The sequence below is a fragment of the Oncorhynchus clarkii genome, chromosome 10, assembly GCF_045791955.1.
Source record: "Oncorhynchus clarkii lewisi isolate Uvic-CL-2024 chromosome 10, UVic_Ocla_1.0, whole genome shotgun sequence".
NCBI lineage: Eukaryota > Metazoa > Chordata > Actinopteri > Salmoniformes > Salmonidae > Oncorhynchus > Oncorhynchus clarkii.
Window position 1 is genome coordinate 68,249,822 of NC_092156.1, and position 18,441 is coordinate 68,268,262.

The following is an 18,441-nucleotide window of genomic DNA, read 5'->3' on the forward strand; positions in this document are numbered from 1 at the left end:
ACACACGAAATCAAAGTTTATTCGTCACATGCTTTGTAAACAGGTGTAGACTAACAGTGAAAAGCTTACTTTACTACAGGCCCTTCCCAACAATGCGATGGTGCTGTAGGCCTGGCACTTTCCTATAGAGCTTCCCAGGGCTAGGTGGTCATCTACCTGGCTGATGTAGGCCTTGAGCTCCCCCAGCACAGGGGTGATGTCTTTGCCTGGGTATTTAGGAGCTGGAGGCATCGCCTGGATGGAGGATGTGAACTTTGGATTTGTCTTTTGAGTGGAGTATTCTGGGGTCTGTGCTCTGACTATCCCGTCTCTCAATCCCCAAATCCAACTGGGGATCAACAGTACAGGAGGACGAAGCTACTGAGTCTGAATGCAGCGTCTCCACACTGGTGGTCCCCTCTTCTGATGGTACACTGGTGGTCCCCTCTTCTGATGGTACACTGGTGGTCCCCTCTTCTGATGGTACACTGGTGCTCTCAAGTTGGACGCCACAGTCATAAGTATCTGTGTCAATGTCCACTCTACTGTGTGGGGTCATAGAGATGTAGGGTGCCTGTGATCGTATCACAGAGACAGATCTGAATAGATTAAATAGATCTGATTTCATACATCTGATTATGTTGTAAGATATCAGTGATTGTTTATGCCGCCTAACAAAAGTACACATGGGCAAATGTCATAGGTTTCTGTGCATGTCGTAATTTCTAGCTAGCCAACCAGCAACTTACTAACTGCCAACCAGACAGCCTGCCAGGCCTTATGCCACATTCAAGTGCTGGTCGGAACTCGGAATGCTAACTGGTTGAACGTAGCATGTGTATAACTAAAACCTATTAGCAAATCTGACATTTCCGATTTGCACATGAATGGGGCATCACTGCCGATTTAATTTTGCTTGCTGGCATTAGTGCAGTGTTTAACCAATTCACAGCCTCCTAGTGGGTTGCACACACATGGTTTAATTGCAAAGTTGTCTAAATCATTTAACTTCTACATCGGTGTTGTAGGAGGTCAACGTTTCCACAATGCATTACACAGGCGGAATGGTTTATTTTAAATTGACCTTGGTAGCCATGTTTGTTGCTAGCATAAATGCTTAAATGGGGGCGCCCTTTATGACAGTGCACTTTTATATATCCCCCAGCAATAATACATTGTTTTTACAGCAGGTCCAACTATATTTGTGCTAAACTGAGTCCTAGACATTTTTCCTGATTCAGTAGGGACCCAGATATTTAGCTAGGCTAGCTACGCAAACAAATGTTTCACTAGTTCGGATCATCCACATCTTGTAGGCTATAACTACCATTAGCCCCCCCTAAGCTACCTAGCCATAATGTAACGTTGTATATTTAAGCAATAAGGCACCCCGGGGGTTTGTGATATGGCCAATATACCACGGCTAAGGGCTGTTCTTATTCTTATACATGACGCAACGTGGAGTGCCTGGATACAGCCCTTAGCTGTGGTATATTGGCCATATATCACAAACCCCAAGGTGCCTTATTGCCAACTTTAAAGGGAGAAGGGGGATACCTAGTCAGTTGTACAACAATGCCTTCAACTGAAATGTGTGTTCCGCATTTAAGGGGGCTGCCTTAATCGACATCCACGTTTTCGGAGCCCGAGGAACAGTGGGTTAACTGCCTTGCTCAGGGGTAGAACGACAGATTTTTACCTTGTCTGCTCAGGGATTCGATCCAGCAACCTTTCGGTTACTGAGCCAATGCTCTAACCAATAAACTGGTTTCCAATGAAATGAGAGCAGTAAAAATACATGTTTTGTCATAGCCATGTTATACCATGGCTATCAGCCAATCAGCATTCAGGGCTCGAACCACCCAGTTTATAATACTAGCTTGCCAACAGTCGATTTAAGTTATTGAGGGGCCATTGCCATATACAATGTTGCAGATCATCTTCTACTCGCCTAGCCTCACATCTCGACAAATGCTATATTGTTTGATTAGATATTCATAAACAAATGTATTTTCTGGCAAGTTAAAGCTGATTTGTTACATACTCTGGTCAGTTTTAGGTAGACCCAATGATGTATATAAACCCTGGATTGCTGATGCTATTTATTGGGCATTGAGGCTTTGAAGCCACCGGTTGGCCATATTGGCACTCCATAGTAGGAGCAGTCCTCCATAGGAATGAATGGGATTCTGCAGTATTTCAATTATGTTTCATGGGGAGGGTCAAAATCAAAAGTAACAGTCAGTATCTGGTGTGGCACCAGCTGCATCTCCTCATGGACTGCACCAGATTTGACAATTATTGCTGTGAGATGTTACCCCACTCTTCTACCAAAGCACCTGCAAGTTCCCGGTCATTTCTGGGGGGAATGACCCTAGCCCTCACCTTCCGATCCAACAGGTCCCAGACGTGCTCAATGGGATTGAGATCTGGCTCTTCGGCAGTTGTTGTTGCCATCCTGTACCTGTCCCGCAGGTGTGATGTTCGGATGTAGCTGTTTAACAGTTTAACTTTAGTCCGTCCCCTCGCCCCTACCCGGGCTCGAACCAGGGACCCTCTGCACACATCAACAACTGACACCCACGAAGCATCGGTACCCATCGCTCCACAAAAGCCGCGGCCCTTGCGGAGCAAGGGGAACCACTACTTCAAGGTCTCAGAGTGAGTGACTTCACCGATTGAAACGCTATTAGCGCGCACCACCGCTAACTAGCTATCCATTTCACATCGGTTACAGTTACACGTGGCCTGCCACTGCGAGGACGATCAGCTGTCCATCCTGTCTCCGTGTCTTGTTCATCTCACAGTACGGACATTGCAATTTATTTCCCTGGCCACATCTGCAGTCCTCATGCCTCCTTGCACCATGCCTAAGGCACGTTCACACAGATGAGCAGGGATCCTGGGCATCTTTCTTTTGGTGTTTTTCAGAGTCAGTAGAAAGGCCTCTTTAGTGTCCTAAGTTTTCATAACTGTAACCTTAATTGCCTACCGTCTATAAGCTGTTAGTGTCTTAATGACATTCCAGGTGGATGTTCATTAATTGTTTATGGTTCAAGCATGGGAAACAGTGTTTAAACCCTTTTACAATGAAGATCTGTGTTATTTGGATTTTTACGAATTATCTTTGAAAGACAGGGTCCTGAAAAGGGGACGTTTCTTTTACTTTAAGGTACATTTTTATATTTTATGCTTAGCTCATATAATTTAAAAGAATGCATTAAGTTGTCTGTAATAGAATACACGTGTCAAAAACGAATGTAGACACATGCTTTTCTATAGCTTCTAAAATACTCTGTTTCACAATTGAGTGCCAAGATGGCTGCAATACAGTACCCCACTCCAGGGGTTAAACACATAATTTGGTGCACCACCCCGTTCCCGAAAATGGATCGCTCCTACAGACAGTCACGTGGCTTGCTATATAAAGCGTGCAGACAGGCGTCTAGTTATACTGTTATATTGAACGTAAGAATGGGCAAAAAGAGTGACTTAAGGGACTTTGAGCGTGGTATGATCGTCGGTTCCAGACGCGCCGGATCCAGTATCTCACAAACAGCCGCACTCTTGGGCTTTTCACGCACGGCAGTGTCTGTGGTTTACCGAGAATGGCGCGACAAACAAAAAACATCCAGTCAGCGACAGTCCAGTGGGCGTAAACAGCTCGTTGATAAGAGGGGTCGAAGGAGATTGGAAAGAATCGTGCAAACTAACAGGCGGGCTACAGTTAGACAAATAACGGCGCAGTACAACAGTGGTGTGCAGAACGGCATCTCGGAACTCACAACTCGTCGATCCTTGTCACGGATGGGCTATAGCAGCAAACGCCGGGCAAACGAAGAGTGGAAAAACATCGCCTGTGTAGATACGGTAAAGGAGTCAGTGGAATGCAGACCGTTCCATTGATAGGTCAGATTTGTTGAATGTGCGCCAAACAAAGTGGATGTATCAAATAAGGGTTTATTTATGTATTGTCACAGGCCCACAACCCGATTGATATGTTTGGCTGTTTTCGCTGCATAATGTTTAGAAGTTGCCCCTTAAGGCTCAGAAGAAGTGACGGCTAAATACTAACTCCCGTTCATATAGCTAAACTTGTTAGGTAGCATACATAAATCGGTGGTAGTCAGTCGTTTTTTTAACTGTAACACAGTTGATTGGTTACGATGACATGATGTGGACATCCATATAAGCGTTCTACTCCGATTTTTACCTTAACGTGTAAAATACATTGCCTAAATGTAAACTCATTTCGTTGGGGCAATGAAGAAATTCGGAATCTTTCCTCCACAGCCCTTTCCCATATGCGTTTCCATGGCAATTCCATTGTTTTGGTCCAGTTCGATCGACTTCGTCTGTTGCGAGCGGTCAACGAATGTATATTCCCAGCCATATTATTCCTCGCAACTACCACGAAGGAAAACAAAAAACTTACTGAAACTGGCCAACAAGCTCCACGTTCATTGTCGATATTTTGTACTTTGTGTTAATAATTTCACATTTTATAATGTATAGGAAAGACAATTAACATGTTGGTCGCCGTCTTGTGAAAAAGCCGGCCTGAATGACATGAGACCGAGCAAAAGGCGTTCGGTGTGTGGGCTTTTCATGCATGCATGAATACAAGTATTCAACATTGAATGCATTTTAATTGATATTTGTACGGTATTACTGCGAGTAAACAGTCATTCTTATTTGGAACGTTTAGATCACTGCATCTCAGGAATCGCCATGTTGTCATTCTGTCGTATTTGAAGCTCTAGAGGAAGGAACTCCTCCATCTTTGTTTTACTGATTTCCAATAGTGTGCAGCCTGCAATTCAGGGCGTTGTTGCATGTGGGCATTCCTGCATCTTTAGGGACGTCCCCTCCTGCATCTGTAGAAACACCCAGATAAGTCCATTGGTTCCCGCATGCCCGCATGAATGCACCCCTAGAGCACAACATCTTCATGCTTGTGTGACACCTTTTTGAATGTGGATCAAAAGGGAAATAAATGTTTCACCCTCTCCTGCTGTGTACCGGAGTCCTCTTTGCCTGCTAGCGGGACACTGTCTAGTGGTCGCTAGCACAGCAATCGGGAGACTGGGGTGACACTGCTAGCTTGTTAGTTAGCTAGCTAGCACACTTTCGCCCCCACATACCGGAGAAAACCATGCCTGACAGGCGGGTGCGAAGGACACTGTTTACCGGTCGCCCCCCACCTCCCACTAGCACAACACATGGGAGGCTGGGGTGATACCATGTGCTAACTAGCTAGCTTGCTAGTCAGCGACACGGTTAGCTTATTAGTTAACGCACGGCGTCGCCCCCGCCTGCTGTATACCAGAGTCCTCTTTGCTAGTTAGCGGGACACTGTACCGGGTCGCTCCCACAGCAGTCGGGAAGCTGGGGAAACACTATGTGCTAGCATGCTAGTTAGCAACACTGTGTGCTAGCATGTTAGTTAGCTAGCTAGCACACTGTCGCCCCCACGTACCGGAGAAAACCATGCCTGACAAGCAGGGGCGAAGGACACTGTCTAACGGTCGCCCCCACGACAGGTGGGAGACTGGGACGACACCAGGTGCTAACTAGCTAGCTTGCTAGTCAGCAACACTGTTAGCTAGCTAACACACGTCATCGTCCCCGCCTGCTGTGTACCGGCTTCAGCCTCAGGACGAGCTGGCTAAACTAGCACAGTGTCCTCCACTGCAGCCGTCGTTAACAGAACTGCGGGAAAACAGTGTCCGACCAGTGGGGGCGAAGGACATTACTGGTAAAGATTTTTATAACTAACCCAAGAGCACAGAAGGCTGCTGCGGGGAGAACGACTCATAATGGCCGGAAACCACGTGTTTGATGTATTTGACCATGGTTGCCCTTAGTTTGGAGATGTAATCCAGAGACTGGTGTTTTCTCCATCTCCTTAGCTATCATTCTCTAATTCCACTGATTAAAACTTGGTCCTCCAGAAAGTGGAGAGCAACACTTATGCAGTTCTCCTACGCAATATACTTGTAAAAAAAAAAGCCACACAAGACAGGATTACCTACACATACTGACCAGCTCAAATGGACAGAAGCGTGCTATATGGCAGACCAATCCGAACTCATCTCTCGGCATGTCCAGTCCACTCATTATCTCCGCCAATCATGGCTAGCGAGAAGGTTGCTGTCTTTCTGTGGCTAAACCAACTAGGCTCAGTATTTTAACAATTTTATTTGTATTTACAGAAGGCATACCAGTTTTATTAAGGCACATGAAAGTTATGTTTCAGAAGACATTTCTGCCAAAATATGCATTTTGATTTAAAAAAAAATATATATTCAAATGGCTCTCCTGTGAAATAGTGACCCGTGACATACGCAAGGTTTTTTCTGAAACAAGTCACATTTGATACCATTCCACTCCAGTCATTAACACGAGTCCATTCTCCCCAATTAAGGTGCCACCAACATCCTGTGCCACCAACCTCCTGTGCCCAAGATAGACCTGAGCCTGTCATTTCCAATGGGAGCAAATTAATCATAGTTGGCAGAACAACCAAGGAGATGGGCAGAGCATGCACGAGCTAGTGAGATCCTATTGGCACGTTCTAACATTTATTGCATATTTTTCACATGGAACACGTAATTTTTTTTTTACTTTGGCAAAGGGTAAAGTCTATAAAACTCTTGTCTGTTACAGATTCTAGTTTTGGAAACACAATACTGTATGGAGATCAAATGTTTAATAGATGAGAAAATTAGCAAAATGTCGGCCCAAACTCCATCTTCTCCCATTGCTGGCCACTGGGCTTCCTCTCATCACCATGTTTAGTATTGCGTGACCAGATGCTAACCAGACACCAACCAGATGCTTCACATTCATACAACTGGTGAAATATCTGTCTGATTGTTCTGTGCTACTGGTGTGTACTAGCTATAACAAAGAGGAAGTGAGGCCTAATTTGGCTGAAAATCTTTCTCCCTCCAGTTAGTGGGGTTGTTTCGCCAACCAAGCAAGGAGTTTTTGTATGGCGGTCAATGAGTTTTGAATTTGGTCAACAAAAATGTATGGCCTACTTGCTACGTGAGGTGTATTTGATCTAATATATGTTTCATAATGTTCAAGTTAAGTGTACTGATATAGGTCACGTGACAGCCAGCAACCTTCGGAAAGTATTCAGACCCCTTGTCCATGTTTTGTTACCCCATAATGACAAAGTGAAAATGGTTGTTTTAATTTTTAATGTTATTTTTTTAAATACCTTATTTACATATGTATTCAGACCCTTTGCTATGAGACTCAATTGAGCTCAGGTGCATCCTGTTTCCATTGATCATCATTGAGACACCTGTGGTGAATTCAATTGATTGGAAATGATTTGGAAAGGCACACACCTGTCTATTTTAAGGTACCACAGTACACATCAGAGCAAAAACCAAGCCATGAGACAGATTGTGTCAAGGCACAGATCTGGGGAAGGGTACCAAAAAATGTCTGCATCATTGAAGGCACACCAAGAACACAGTGGCCTCCATCATTCTTAAATCATTCTTACGAAGTTTGGAACCACCAAGACTCTTCCTGGAGCTGGCTGCCCGGCCAGACTGAGCAATCGGGGGAGGAGGGCCTTGGTCAGGGAGGTGATCAAGAATCTGATGGCTACTCTGACAGAGCTCTAGAGTTCCTCTGTGGAGATGGTTGTCCTTCTGGAAGGTTCTCTCATCTCTGCAGCACTTCACCAATCAGGTCTTCATGCTGGAGTGGGCAGATGAAAGCCACTCCTCAGTAAGGCACATGACAGCCCAATTGGAGTTTGCCAAAAGGCACCTAAAGGACTCTCGGACCATGGAAAACAAGATTCTCTGGTCTGATGAAACCAAGATTGAAGTCTTTGGCCTGAATGCTAAGCGTCATGTCTGGAGGAAACCTGGCACCATAATGTGCTTCGGCCTGTGCAACGCTCCAGCTACTTTTGAGCATTTGATGGACAGGGTGCTGGATGGCATCCCCCAACAGCAGTGTCTGGTATACCTCTATGACATCCTGGCCCATGGCAGCCCCTTCCAGTCAGCCCTGGTGGCGCTTCGGCGTGTGCTGGAGCGGGTGGCTGCCGCAGGTCTGAAGCTCCACCCCGAGAAGTGCCACTTCATGAGGAGAGAGGTGTCCTTCTTAGGCCACAGAGTGGGGAAGGAGGGGATCAGCACCATGAAGGACAAGGTGGGGGCTGTCCGAGACTGGCCCACCCCCACCGACCAGCGTCAGCTGAAGAGCTTCCTGGGCCTGGCCTCGTACTACAGGAGGTTTGTACGGGGCTCCTCAAGCGTCGCTGCTCCCCTGAACCGCCTGCTGCCAAAGGACAAGGATTTCACTTAGACAGTGGAGTGTGACGAGGCCTTCACCACCCTCAAATGTGCCCCACCCTGACCTCATCTTGCCCTTTATCCTGGACACAGACGTGAGCAATGTGGACATGGGTGGGGTGCTGGCCCAGGTGGGTCAGAGGGGGAGAGAGTGGTGGCGTACTTCAGCAAAACATTTGACAAACATGAGCGCCGCTACTGTGTCACCCGGCGGGAGCTCTTGGCTGTTGTGGCTTCCGTCAAACACTTCAAGTACTACCTGGGTGGCTTGCCCTTTACTGTAAGGACTGACCCCTCTGCTCTCCAGTGGCTCATGTCTTTCAGAGGGGCAGGTGGCTCGCTGGTTGGAGGAGGTTCAGCCGTATGACTTCAGTGGTGCACAGGGCAGGGGCACGCCACTCCAACGCCGACACCAAGTCCCGTCGGCCCTCTACTACAGACGGCTGCCGCCACTGTGAGTGGAGAGAGGGACGGGAGTGTGCAGAGGGGGTCTGTCTGCTGTGAGCTGCAGACTGTCGACGTGGCTGAATGGGGGCAGCAGCAGGGACGGGACACAGACCTACAGCCAGTGCTACAGTGGGTAGAGGCGCAGGTGAGGCCACCATGGGAAGAGGTGACAGCGCTCTCACTCCCGACCAAAGGGTTGTGGTCAAAGTTTGAGAGACTGCGGCTGGCTGATGGCGTGCTACAGCGGGCATGGAAGGAGTCGGCTACGGGAGAGGAGAGGTGGCAGGTGGTGGTCCCAAAAGCATTGCGGGAGGCTGTGCTCCAGAGTACTCATGGGGGGGTGGGGACTGGACACTTTGGGGTCACAAAAACACTGCGCCGCCTCTGTCAGGGCTTTTACTGGGGGCAGCACAAGAGGGATGTGGAGGACTTTTGCCGCCACTGTGACCACTGCACAGCGAAAAAGGGACCCCCAGGCCGCTCTCTTGCTCAGCTCCAACAGTTCCCAGTGGGGGCTCCCATGGAGAGGGTGGGAGTGGATGTAGTCGGGCCGTTCCCCACCACAGACAGTGGAAACCGCTGGGTGCTCAAGGCCATGGACTATTTCACAAAATGGCCTGAGGCCTATGCTCTGCCCTGACAGCGGGGATGTTCAGTAGGTTTGGAGCTGCATGAGTCCATCCACAGCGACCAAGGCAGAAACTTTGAGTCCCGTGTGTTTGCCACCATGTGTGAGAGGCTGGGTATGCACAAGACCCGCACTACTTCTCAGCATCCTCAAAGTGATAGCCTTGTGGAGCGCTTCAACACAATGCTTGGACAGCAGCTGGCCATCGTCTCTTCCAAACACCAGCGTGACTGGGACAAGCACCTGCCTATGGTCCTCATGGCATGCCGCTCCGCTGTCCAAGACTCCACCTCCTGCACGCCTGCCCTCCTCATGCTGGGGGGAGAGATTCGCACCACTGCGGAGATGGCATTTGGTCGGCCCCTGGATAGCCCTCATGTTCCCCCGGGGCCGGAGTATGCCCGGAGACTCCAGGACCGCCTGAAGACAGCCCACACCTTCGCCAGAGAGCAGCTGGTGAATGCAGGTGTGAGGCAGAAGAGGAACTATGACGTACACACCTGGGGAAGGCACTTTGTGGCTGGGGAGCTGGTCTGGGTCTACAGCCCCCTAAGGAAAAAAGGCAGATGCCCCAAGTTGGACAGTCACTGGGTGGGACCCTGCAGTGTCCTGGAGAGGGTAGGAGAGGTTGTTTACCGGGTGCAGCTTCCTCCCAGGGGGAAAAAGGTGTCACCTCACCGGGACAGGTTAGCCCCATACAGAGGGGCCTATTCTCCCCAAACGCCAGGGACCCCCACAATTTCCCCTCTCTGGCAATGACATTCTCCAGGTGCCGCAGACAAGGCTCCAGACAGCCCACTCCCCCTGTCTCCCTCCCTGTGTCACCGCGTTGTTCCCCGGAGCCATGGACTGTATTCCCCATTCCCACTTCCTTGTCCCCCATATCCCTTCCTTCATCCCCTGGGTCCCAGAGGGGCAGCCCCCTGTTTCACATCTGGACACTCTGCGACCATCACGGCCACACAGGCAAAGGAGTCCTCCGGGTAGCTTCACAGACTTTGTTCCCTCGGGGACAAGGGACTTTGTGGTGGGGGGGCTGTATAGCGACCCGCACAGACAGCTGTGTGTTGTGTTAGGCTATAAGTGGGTTGTGTTGTACTTACCAGTGTTTGTGGTGTCCGACATGCCAATCAACCTGCTATCTGCCAATCACGGGAATGCCTGGAATGTTCTGATGCTGGGCATCCTGGCAGAGTAGCGTGGAGGGGGGTTGGGCAGGGGGATGGAGCATTGGAAGTTAAGACCAGGTTTAGCCATTGTTCTCTCTCTTACGTCTGGGCTTCACAAGAGAAGGTCACTGTTGGTTTGTGGGGTATCTTTAATTTATTTGGCGTGGGCTACGGCCAAACAGTAGCCTGTGTAAAGTTGGGTTAATAAACCGTCAATTCGTAAACTCGAGCCTCAGTCTGGACAATTGTTCCTTTATGATCTAGTCAGGTCATTACAATATAGAGAGGCTCCTGTAGGAACACCCCGATTTGCGGGCTGCAGTTGCAATCTAATTTCTAACAAAGTGTTTTCACTTTAGAGTATATTTGCAATCCTTTCCATTGCTGTAGGGTAGGTAATGGCGGGCAGTCAGGCTTCTCTTGCAAGTCCTCAACTGCACGGCAGCGCTTAAAAGGGCAATGGCTAGCCTGTAGCGAGCTTGCTAACAAAAAGCATTGCATGTGTCATTAGTGACTGAACAGCGGGCAAGTGAAGGTAGAACTGTATTGTGCGGTTCTTCCTCGTGGCAGCTGGTTTAAAGAAACAACCGCGGTGCCTCGACATAAAACATCAGGCAACCAAATGCTTTTGATGGTTCCCCTCGACAGCCTTATCAATGTTTCACTTTGTTAGTGTGCGAATCATGACCTTTGACGTTCAGCGTTAACTTTCTTAAACCTTTTTGTTGCGCAACGACTGTCCCTGACTATTAAATGTGAACTCTGCTCTTTAAACAATTAAATGGAACATTTTGTAACTAGGAACTGAGCAGTTGTATTCATACAGAAGTCAGGGAAACTGTCAGTGGAATAACAGCCACTCCTATCATTGCGGTCCATATTTTGTGTATTGACCTTTTTCATCCTGAAGTTTAGATTAAAAGCTTTTTGTTTTTATCCATGGAAAATATTGATGCAGCAAGTTACTGTTGTCAACATGTGACTATTCTAAACAGGTTTCCCACAACTTTTATATAAATGCATAACATGTTTTTCATAATATGGGTGCATTATCCATTGAGTGTTTAATGCATCTGAAACAACTCATGCATGTGTTTTTTTTTTTCTTCTTTTGAATTACATGGATTACAATTGAACAAATGATTTTATCCTTATAGGTACGGGAACTTGTCCTGGACAACTGCAGATCAAATGAAGGGAAAATCAAAGGCCTTACAGAAGAATTTGTCAATCTGGAATTCCTCAGTTTGATAAACGTTGGCCTAATCTCAGTCTCCAACCTTCCCAAACTTGGGAAATTGAAAAAGGTGCGTGGGGGCTTACACTTACAGTAACATTTGTGTTAACTCCTTTTGAAAAATACCTTAAATTCTGCCAGGGGGTGGTATAGAAAGAGCCATTTGTTCGTCCCTAATGGCACCCTATTCCCTATATAGTGCACTTTTGAGGGCCCTGGTCTAAAGTAGTGCTCTATGTAAGGGATAGGGTTCCATTTGGGACGCAGTCATTATTTTCTGAAAGGCTGTTACTTGCTTTGGTGTTTTTGGACAGAAGTGACTGATATCTTCACATTATGTTGCAGTTGGAACTCAGTGACAACAGAATCTCTGGTGGCCTTGACGTGCTAGCAGAGAAACTCCCCAACCTCACACATCTAAATCTAAGCGGGAACCAACTGAAAGACATCAGGACATTGGAACCTTTGGTAGGTACACCAAACTCCCAGTAGAGCACAATACAGTGCGACACCATCTCATTGGCTCAGGCTATGCCTCAAATTTCATTTCCCCATATAGTTTTGACCAATTTGGTCCCACAGAAAAAGCTGGATGGCCTGAAGTCTCTAGACTTGTTCAACTGTGAGGTGACCAACCTGAACGACTACAGGGAGAGTGTGTTCAAGCTGCTCCCTCAGCTCACCTACCTGGACGGGTACGACGCGGAGGACCGGGAGGCGACCGACTCGGACGGAGAGGTGGACGATGACGACGATGAGGGTGGGCAGCCATTTAGTTTGTGTTTTTGAGGGAATACAAGGAAATGTAAGTGCAGATGTGCGTTGACTGGAAGGTCTTCTGTAGCTCAGTTGGTAGAGCATGGCACTTGCAACGGCAGGATACTGGGTTCGATTCCCGGGACCACCTGTTCGTAAAATGTATGCTCGCATCACTATAAAACATCTGCTAAATGGAATATTTATATATTGCAATCTATATGTTTTGTCATGGAAGGCAATTCTGTTGTGTATTTGTAGGGTTTGTCGGCATTTCTCTGTGATGACTGACAATGGAGGTGGTGTATTTGTTTTTTAGGAGAGGATGAGGACATAGAGGAGGAAGACTTTGACGAGGAGGATGATGACTATGAAGAGGAGGGAGTAGTAGTAGGAGAGGATGATGAGATCAGCGAAGATAAGGAGGTAAAGCCATTTTCGGTTTGTTTGTGACCCAATAGTTTAAAAAGATCAACATGGTTTGAGAGCTCTGTGGATGCTGACCTGCTCTGTCACTTCTCTCCAGGAGGAAGACCTTGGCATTGATGATGAAGTTGACGAAGATGGTATGTCATTCATACTTTGACACAAGCTCACTTTTGGATACTTCACTAAGTACAGTACCATTATAGTATAGGGATGCACGATATATCGGTGAACATATCTGATTAGCGGCAATGTGCAAAACCGATGTCAAAGCTGACATGCATACCTATAAAGTAGGTACATGAGCTAATGACGCCACGTGGGTGATGTTGGCTTTCGCCGACTGGTCGAGCACTGGTACACACTACCAATTGCGCTGTTTCAGAATAGCTCCTACCGGAGTAACACCGTAATAGCATTATGACATACATACTATGGAACGCCGTTTGGGTCTTTGCGTGTCAAAAATGATACAGTAGAACTGTCAAAGCTCTACAAAAAAGTCTGCAAACACCGGCCATGAACGATGCTTACAATACCGCTTTTAATAAAGCGTCATTTGTTTGACCTCATCTTCTAGGGTAGCTAGCTTTAGGTAGCACCAATACAACCAACTTGAAAAGCAATAACAGTAGAAACTGCAGTCATTTTCATTATTCTTAGCAATGATTTAGGAATCGTAAGTATTAGCTAGGTAGCCACTTGTTGTTCACCTATTGAAATTGAACTTCAGTTCATGAAAATAAATAGCTAGCCAGCTACTTAACCCTGTTGCCCAAAGCTAACGTTATAAGCAGCCAGTTAACTTCATCTGGCTAGTGATGCTCGACCGGACCGGGTTATGTGTCGTGAAGCTAGCCACAATAAGGATTAGGCACAATAGTGGAATTTTCAGTTTGCCTTCAAAATAAGTGTCATTGACAGTGATGCAATTGAATACAAATAGTAGCATTATGCCAAACTTTTATTTTGAAGGCTAACCGCAAAGTCCACTATTGTGGCTAATCCTTATTGTGGCTAGCTTCACATAGATGGGTCCGACCACCATTAATCAAATAAGAACTGTCTTATAAATTAGGGTTATTTTAGATGACACCTAGCTATGCTACTGAAACATGTGGTTTTGCTATGTTTTTGGGGAAGAACATTGTTTGCATCCATGAGCTAGCTAGCTTCTTTTTTTATGATCAGCACTGTGCGAGACAACTTTACCAGCATCATAGCATACGTACCGATGAATCGTTGTGACATATATGAAATAGAAATAATGGTGTAATCAATTTTAAATAACTACGTAAATGAATGAACATGTTAAATTATTGTGACGTACAGTCATATTCAGGTCCTGATTGGTCAACAAGCTTATTTGACACGCCAAATGGTGTGACCAATCAGGACCTGAATATGACTGCATGTCACAATAATTTAACGCGTTCATAAATTTTTTACATTATCACTTGAATTTCATGTCACAACAATTCATCGATATGCATCTTTTTTGCTGTGCAAAGACCCAAACGGCATTCCATATCAATCCTGGTTGAGAATGAAACGACTGAACAAATGAACAACAGTCAGTTTGTGTGTAACCTTTTATTTAACTAGGAAAGTCTGTTAAGAACAACCTACCCCGGCCAAACCTGGACGACGCTGGGCCAATTGTGCACCGCCCTATGTGACCCCCAATCACGGCCGGATGTGATACAGCCTGGATTTGAACCAGAGACTGTAGTGACGCCTCTTGCACTCAGATGCAGTGGCTTAGACCGCTGCGTCCATGGTTGTGTGTGTTAACTATTTAACTGTACTAGAATGCTTAAAAGGCTGCTAAAATTTGAAATATTGGTTATCGGTATCAGGTTTTTTGGCAAGGAAAATGTTGCATATCGGTATCGGCCAAAAATGTCATGTCAGTGCATCACTAGTATAGTATAATAACCCTTTCCCATTTCTACCAGAAATCAAGGCTGTTCAAGGAGAGAAGAGAAAGCAAGAGCCTGACAACGATGATTATGAGCAGAAAACGACAGCCTATCAAGTTACCAACCCCTTCCCTCTCCACCCTGACGCCCACCCTGCCTACGCCACGACTCTCTCCCAGCTTTGAGCCTGTCTAGGGTAGAGGTTGACCGATTTAATCGGAATGGCCGGTTAATTAGGGCCGATTTTTCAAGTTTTCACAACAATCAGAAATCGGTATTTTTGGGCGCCAATTTAAAAAAAAAAAAAAAAAAATGTATTATTTTTTTTATATATATATTTATAGTTTTTTATACCTTTTTTATTTAACTAGGCAAGTCAGTTAAGAACACATTCTTATTTTCAATGATGGCCTAGGAACGGTGGGTTAACTGCCTTGTTCAGGGGCAGAATGACAGATTTTCACATTGTCAGCTCGGGGGATCCAATCTTGCAACCTTACAGTTAACTAGTCCCACGCAATAACGACCTGCCTCTCTCTCGTTGTACTCCACAAGGAGACTGCCTGTTACGCTAATGCAGTAAGCCAAGGTAAGTTGCTAGCTAGCATTAAACTTATCTTATAAAAAACAATCAATCATAATCGCTAGTTAACTACATATGTTTGATATTACTAGATATTATCTAATGTGTTTTGCGTTGCATATAATCTGACTGAGCGGTAGTAGGCAGAAGCAGGCATGTAAACATTCATTCAAACAGCACTTTCGGGCGTTTTGCCAGCAGCTCTTCGTTGTGCGTCAAGCATTGCGCCGTTTATGACTTCAAGCTTATCAAGTCCCGAGATGAGGCTGGTGTAACCGAAGTGAAATGGCTAGCTAGTTAGCGCGCGCTAATAGCATTTCAAACATCACTCGCTCTGAGCCTTCCTGTAGTTGTTCCCCTTGCTCTGCATGGGTAACGCTGCTTCGATGGTGGCTGTTGTCGTTGTGTTGCTGGTTCGAGCCCAGGGAGGAACGAGGAGAGGGACGGAAGCTATACTGTTACACTGGCAATACTAAAGTGCCTATAAGAACATCCAATAGTCAAAGGTTAATGAAATACAAATGGTATAGAGGGAAATAGTCCTATAATAACTACAACCTAAAACTTCTTACCTGGGAATATTGAAGACTCATGTTAAAAGGAACCACCAGCTTTCATATGTTCTCATGTTCTGAGCAAGGAACTGAAACGTTAGCTTTCTTACATAGCACATATTGCACTTTTAATTTCTTCTCCAACACTTTGTTTTTGCATTATTTAAACCAAATTGAACATGTTTCATTATTTACTTGAGGCTAAATTGATTTTATTGATGTATTATATTAAGTTAAAATAAGTGTTCATTCAGTATTGTTGTAATTGTCATTATTATAAATAAATAAAACATTGTCCGTTTTTTTCGGTCCTCCAATAATCGGTATCGGCGTTGAAAAATCCTAATCGGTCGACCTCTAGTCTAGGGCAAGGCTGTACCAGACGGTTGGTCAGAGTGGAGCTGCCTCCGCCCCATGGAATCCAGAGACATTCCCAAGGTTCTCAAGCAGCGCACCACTCCGCATTCCACAATTTCACTGTCAACTCCCCTTTATGTATACCTGTGTGAGGACTTCAGGATTGGTATTTCATTTTGGGTCTGCGCTTTTAATATTTTTGTTGGATGAATTATGAATACATTGTTAGGTTTATTTCTTACCCCTTTGTCTGCATTCTTTATTTTTTTCCCCAAAAATAAAATTGCTATAGCAACTGTGCGAGAAGCGAGCTGTGATTTTGTGTGGCCGCCTGTTGCACAAATCAAGGTTATAGCTACATTTTTTTTTTTTTACTCTCTGTATGACCAAGCTTTGTAAATAAAATGTTTACGTTTTGCGCTAGTGACAAGTCTAGAACTCATTTATATCACACAATATGCACCAAATTCCTCAATGGATACTCTAGTCACTCTACGAGATGACATGTTGCAGCTTATTTTATTTTGAATGGGAGGGAAGGTAAAAAGACTGCAATAGGAACAGGAGTTTCACTGCAACTCAAATGTTATTTGTCACATGCTTTGTAAAATGTACAATGAATAATGATAGCATGGCTATATACAAGAGGTACCAGTACCAAGTCTGTGCAGGGGTACGAGGTTCGTGCAAAAAGGGTTATTGCAGATAGACGGGGTAGCTATGTGGTTAACTACTTAAAAGTAGAATATGCAGAAATCGCACCGCCGTTACCTGGTTGCTAAAATTCTAATAGTTTGCCTAATTTTAGTTTGTGCCTAAACTCTGGACCACGAAGCCAGTTCTATTGCTTATTTTTCATTGTTCCCCTCTAATCAGGGACTGATTTAGACCTGGGACACCAGGTGTGTGCAATTAATTATCGGGTGGAACAGAAATCCAGCAGGTGCCGGACCTCAGGGTAAGAGATGAATACTACCTGTGTAGAGAATCATTGTGCTATCTAAACCGCTGTGAAATATATTCTCAATAACCAGAGTTTTTTTTCCAGCTGTGTGAAGCCAGTGTACAAAACCGAAAGGAAAAGACCACTAAACTTAACATGAATCATAGAAATAGAGCACATAGAACAGATCTACTGCTTCTTAGACTTGCTTTCAATGAGCATGAAAGATATATAACCCACTTTTCTATGTGAATTTGGTCAGGGTGCCCAAAGAGTTGCGTTGTAGCTTTAAGAACAAATTCTTATTTTTACATTGACCCCCCCCTCCCAATCACAACTGAAATAACAATTTTTGTATTACGTTAAGCTACTGGTCTAACTCTAACAGTTCAGAAATGAACCATGCTGGGCAATTTGTTTGTAGAGCGATTGTGAGAAAGTCAGTTCGGGGGTGCGCTCAGTTCAACTGAACGTCTGCTGCATTGCGTAATTGCTTGTACTGAACAACACGTTTCCCCAAAACGTTCTTCAATGTTCTTGAACAAACTTTGAAATCTGCTCCGTGTGGCGTATTTGAAGGGCAGTTGTGCATTTTGAACCCACAACCCAACACCACGTTTTTCAACTGGTCGTTCAGAACAGCACTGTTACATGGCATAACATGATATGAATTTAATTTGACTACCACAAAGCTGATGCAAAATGTAGTTCAATTACTAGTTGAACCGCATATAGTTTAATACTCCCCAACACTGGTTAGTTGAAATGTTAGATGGACTATTCAAATAAAGTGTTACTGCATTATCACCTGAAACCCAACTGATGCAGCATAGTGGCTATAAATGAATAGGCTGAAACATGCCCATCCGTATTTGTGCTTATCATTAGCTAGATCAGTGCCTCCCAAACGTTTTCAGTCATGCCACCCTTCTATCATGGGGGAACATCCTGTTTGATTATGCAAACATTTGTTTATTAGATCATATTTCTCATTAAGAATGTTGTTTTAATTCTATATGGACCATGTATTGATTTGGTCATGTGTTATCTTATGGGTCTATGATTTGAATTAGAATATAGCAATTATGCTCTCTGGCCTCAATTACTTAG

At 45.3% G+C, this 18,441-nt stretch overlaps 1 protein-coding gene across 3 annotated transcripts; it reads left to right on the plus strand.

Annotated features, from left to right (window-relative positions):
* The first annotated feature begins 3,298 nt into the window (after window positions 1-3,298).
* Window positions 3,299-16,812, plus strand: LOC139419056 (acidic leucine-rich nuclear phosphoprotein 32 family member B-like). 3 transcript variants are annotated; one of them, XM_071168936.1, is made up of 7 exons: window positions 3,306-3,849; window positions 11,711-11,860; window positions 12,136-12,258; window positions 12,373-12,550; window positions 12,869-12,972; window positions 13,073-13,112; window positions 14,931-16,812. In XM_071168936.1, exons 1-7 carry the CDS (start codon window positions 3,367-3,369, stop codon window positions 15,077-15,079), a joined length of 1,227 nt encoding a protein of 408 aa, XP_071025037.1. In that variant the 5' UTR covers window positions 3,306-3,366; the 3' UTR covers window positions 15,080-16,812. The 3 variants fall into 3 exon arrangements, with proteins under 3 accessions (XP_071025038.1, XP_071025037.1, XP_071025036.1); XM_071168935.1 differs by having other exon boundaries at window positions 3,315-3,849; window positions 12,866-12,972; XM_071168937.1 differs by lacking the exon at window positions 11,711-11,860 and having other exon boundaries at window positions 3,299-3,849; window positions 12,866-12,972.
* The last annotated feature ends 1,629 nt before the right edge of the window (window positions 16,813-18,441 follow it).

Excerpts from the sequence above, each read along its gene's own strand:
- LOC139419056 (XM_071168935.1), top strand. The coding sequence starts at position 3,367 with ATGGATCGCTCCTACAGACAGTCACGTGGCTTGCTATATAAAGCGTGC. Across the intron at positions 11,861-12,135 it reads AACTTGGGAAATTGAAAAAG|TTGGAACTCAGTGACAACAG; the intron begins GTGCGTGGGGGC and ends ATTATGTTGCAG. Across the intron at positions 12,973-13,072 it reads AGATCAGCGAAGATAAGGAG|GAGGAAGACCTTGGCATTGA; the intron begins GTAAAGCCATTT and ends ACTTCTCTCCAG.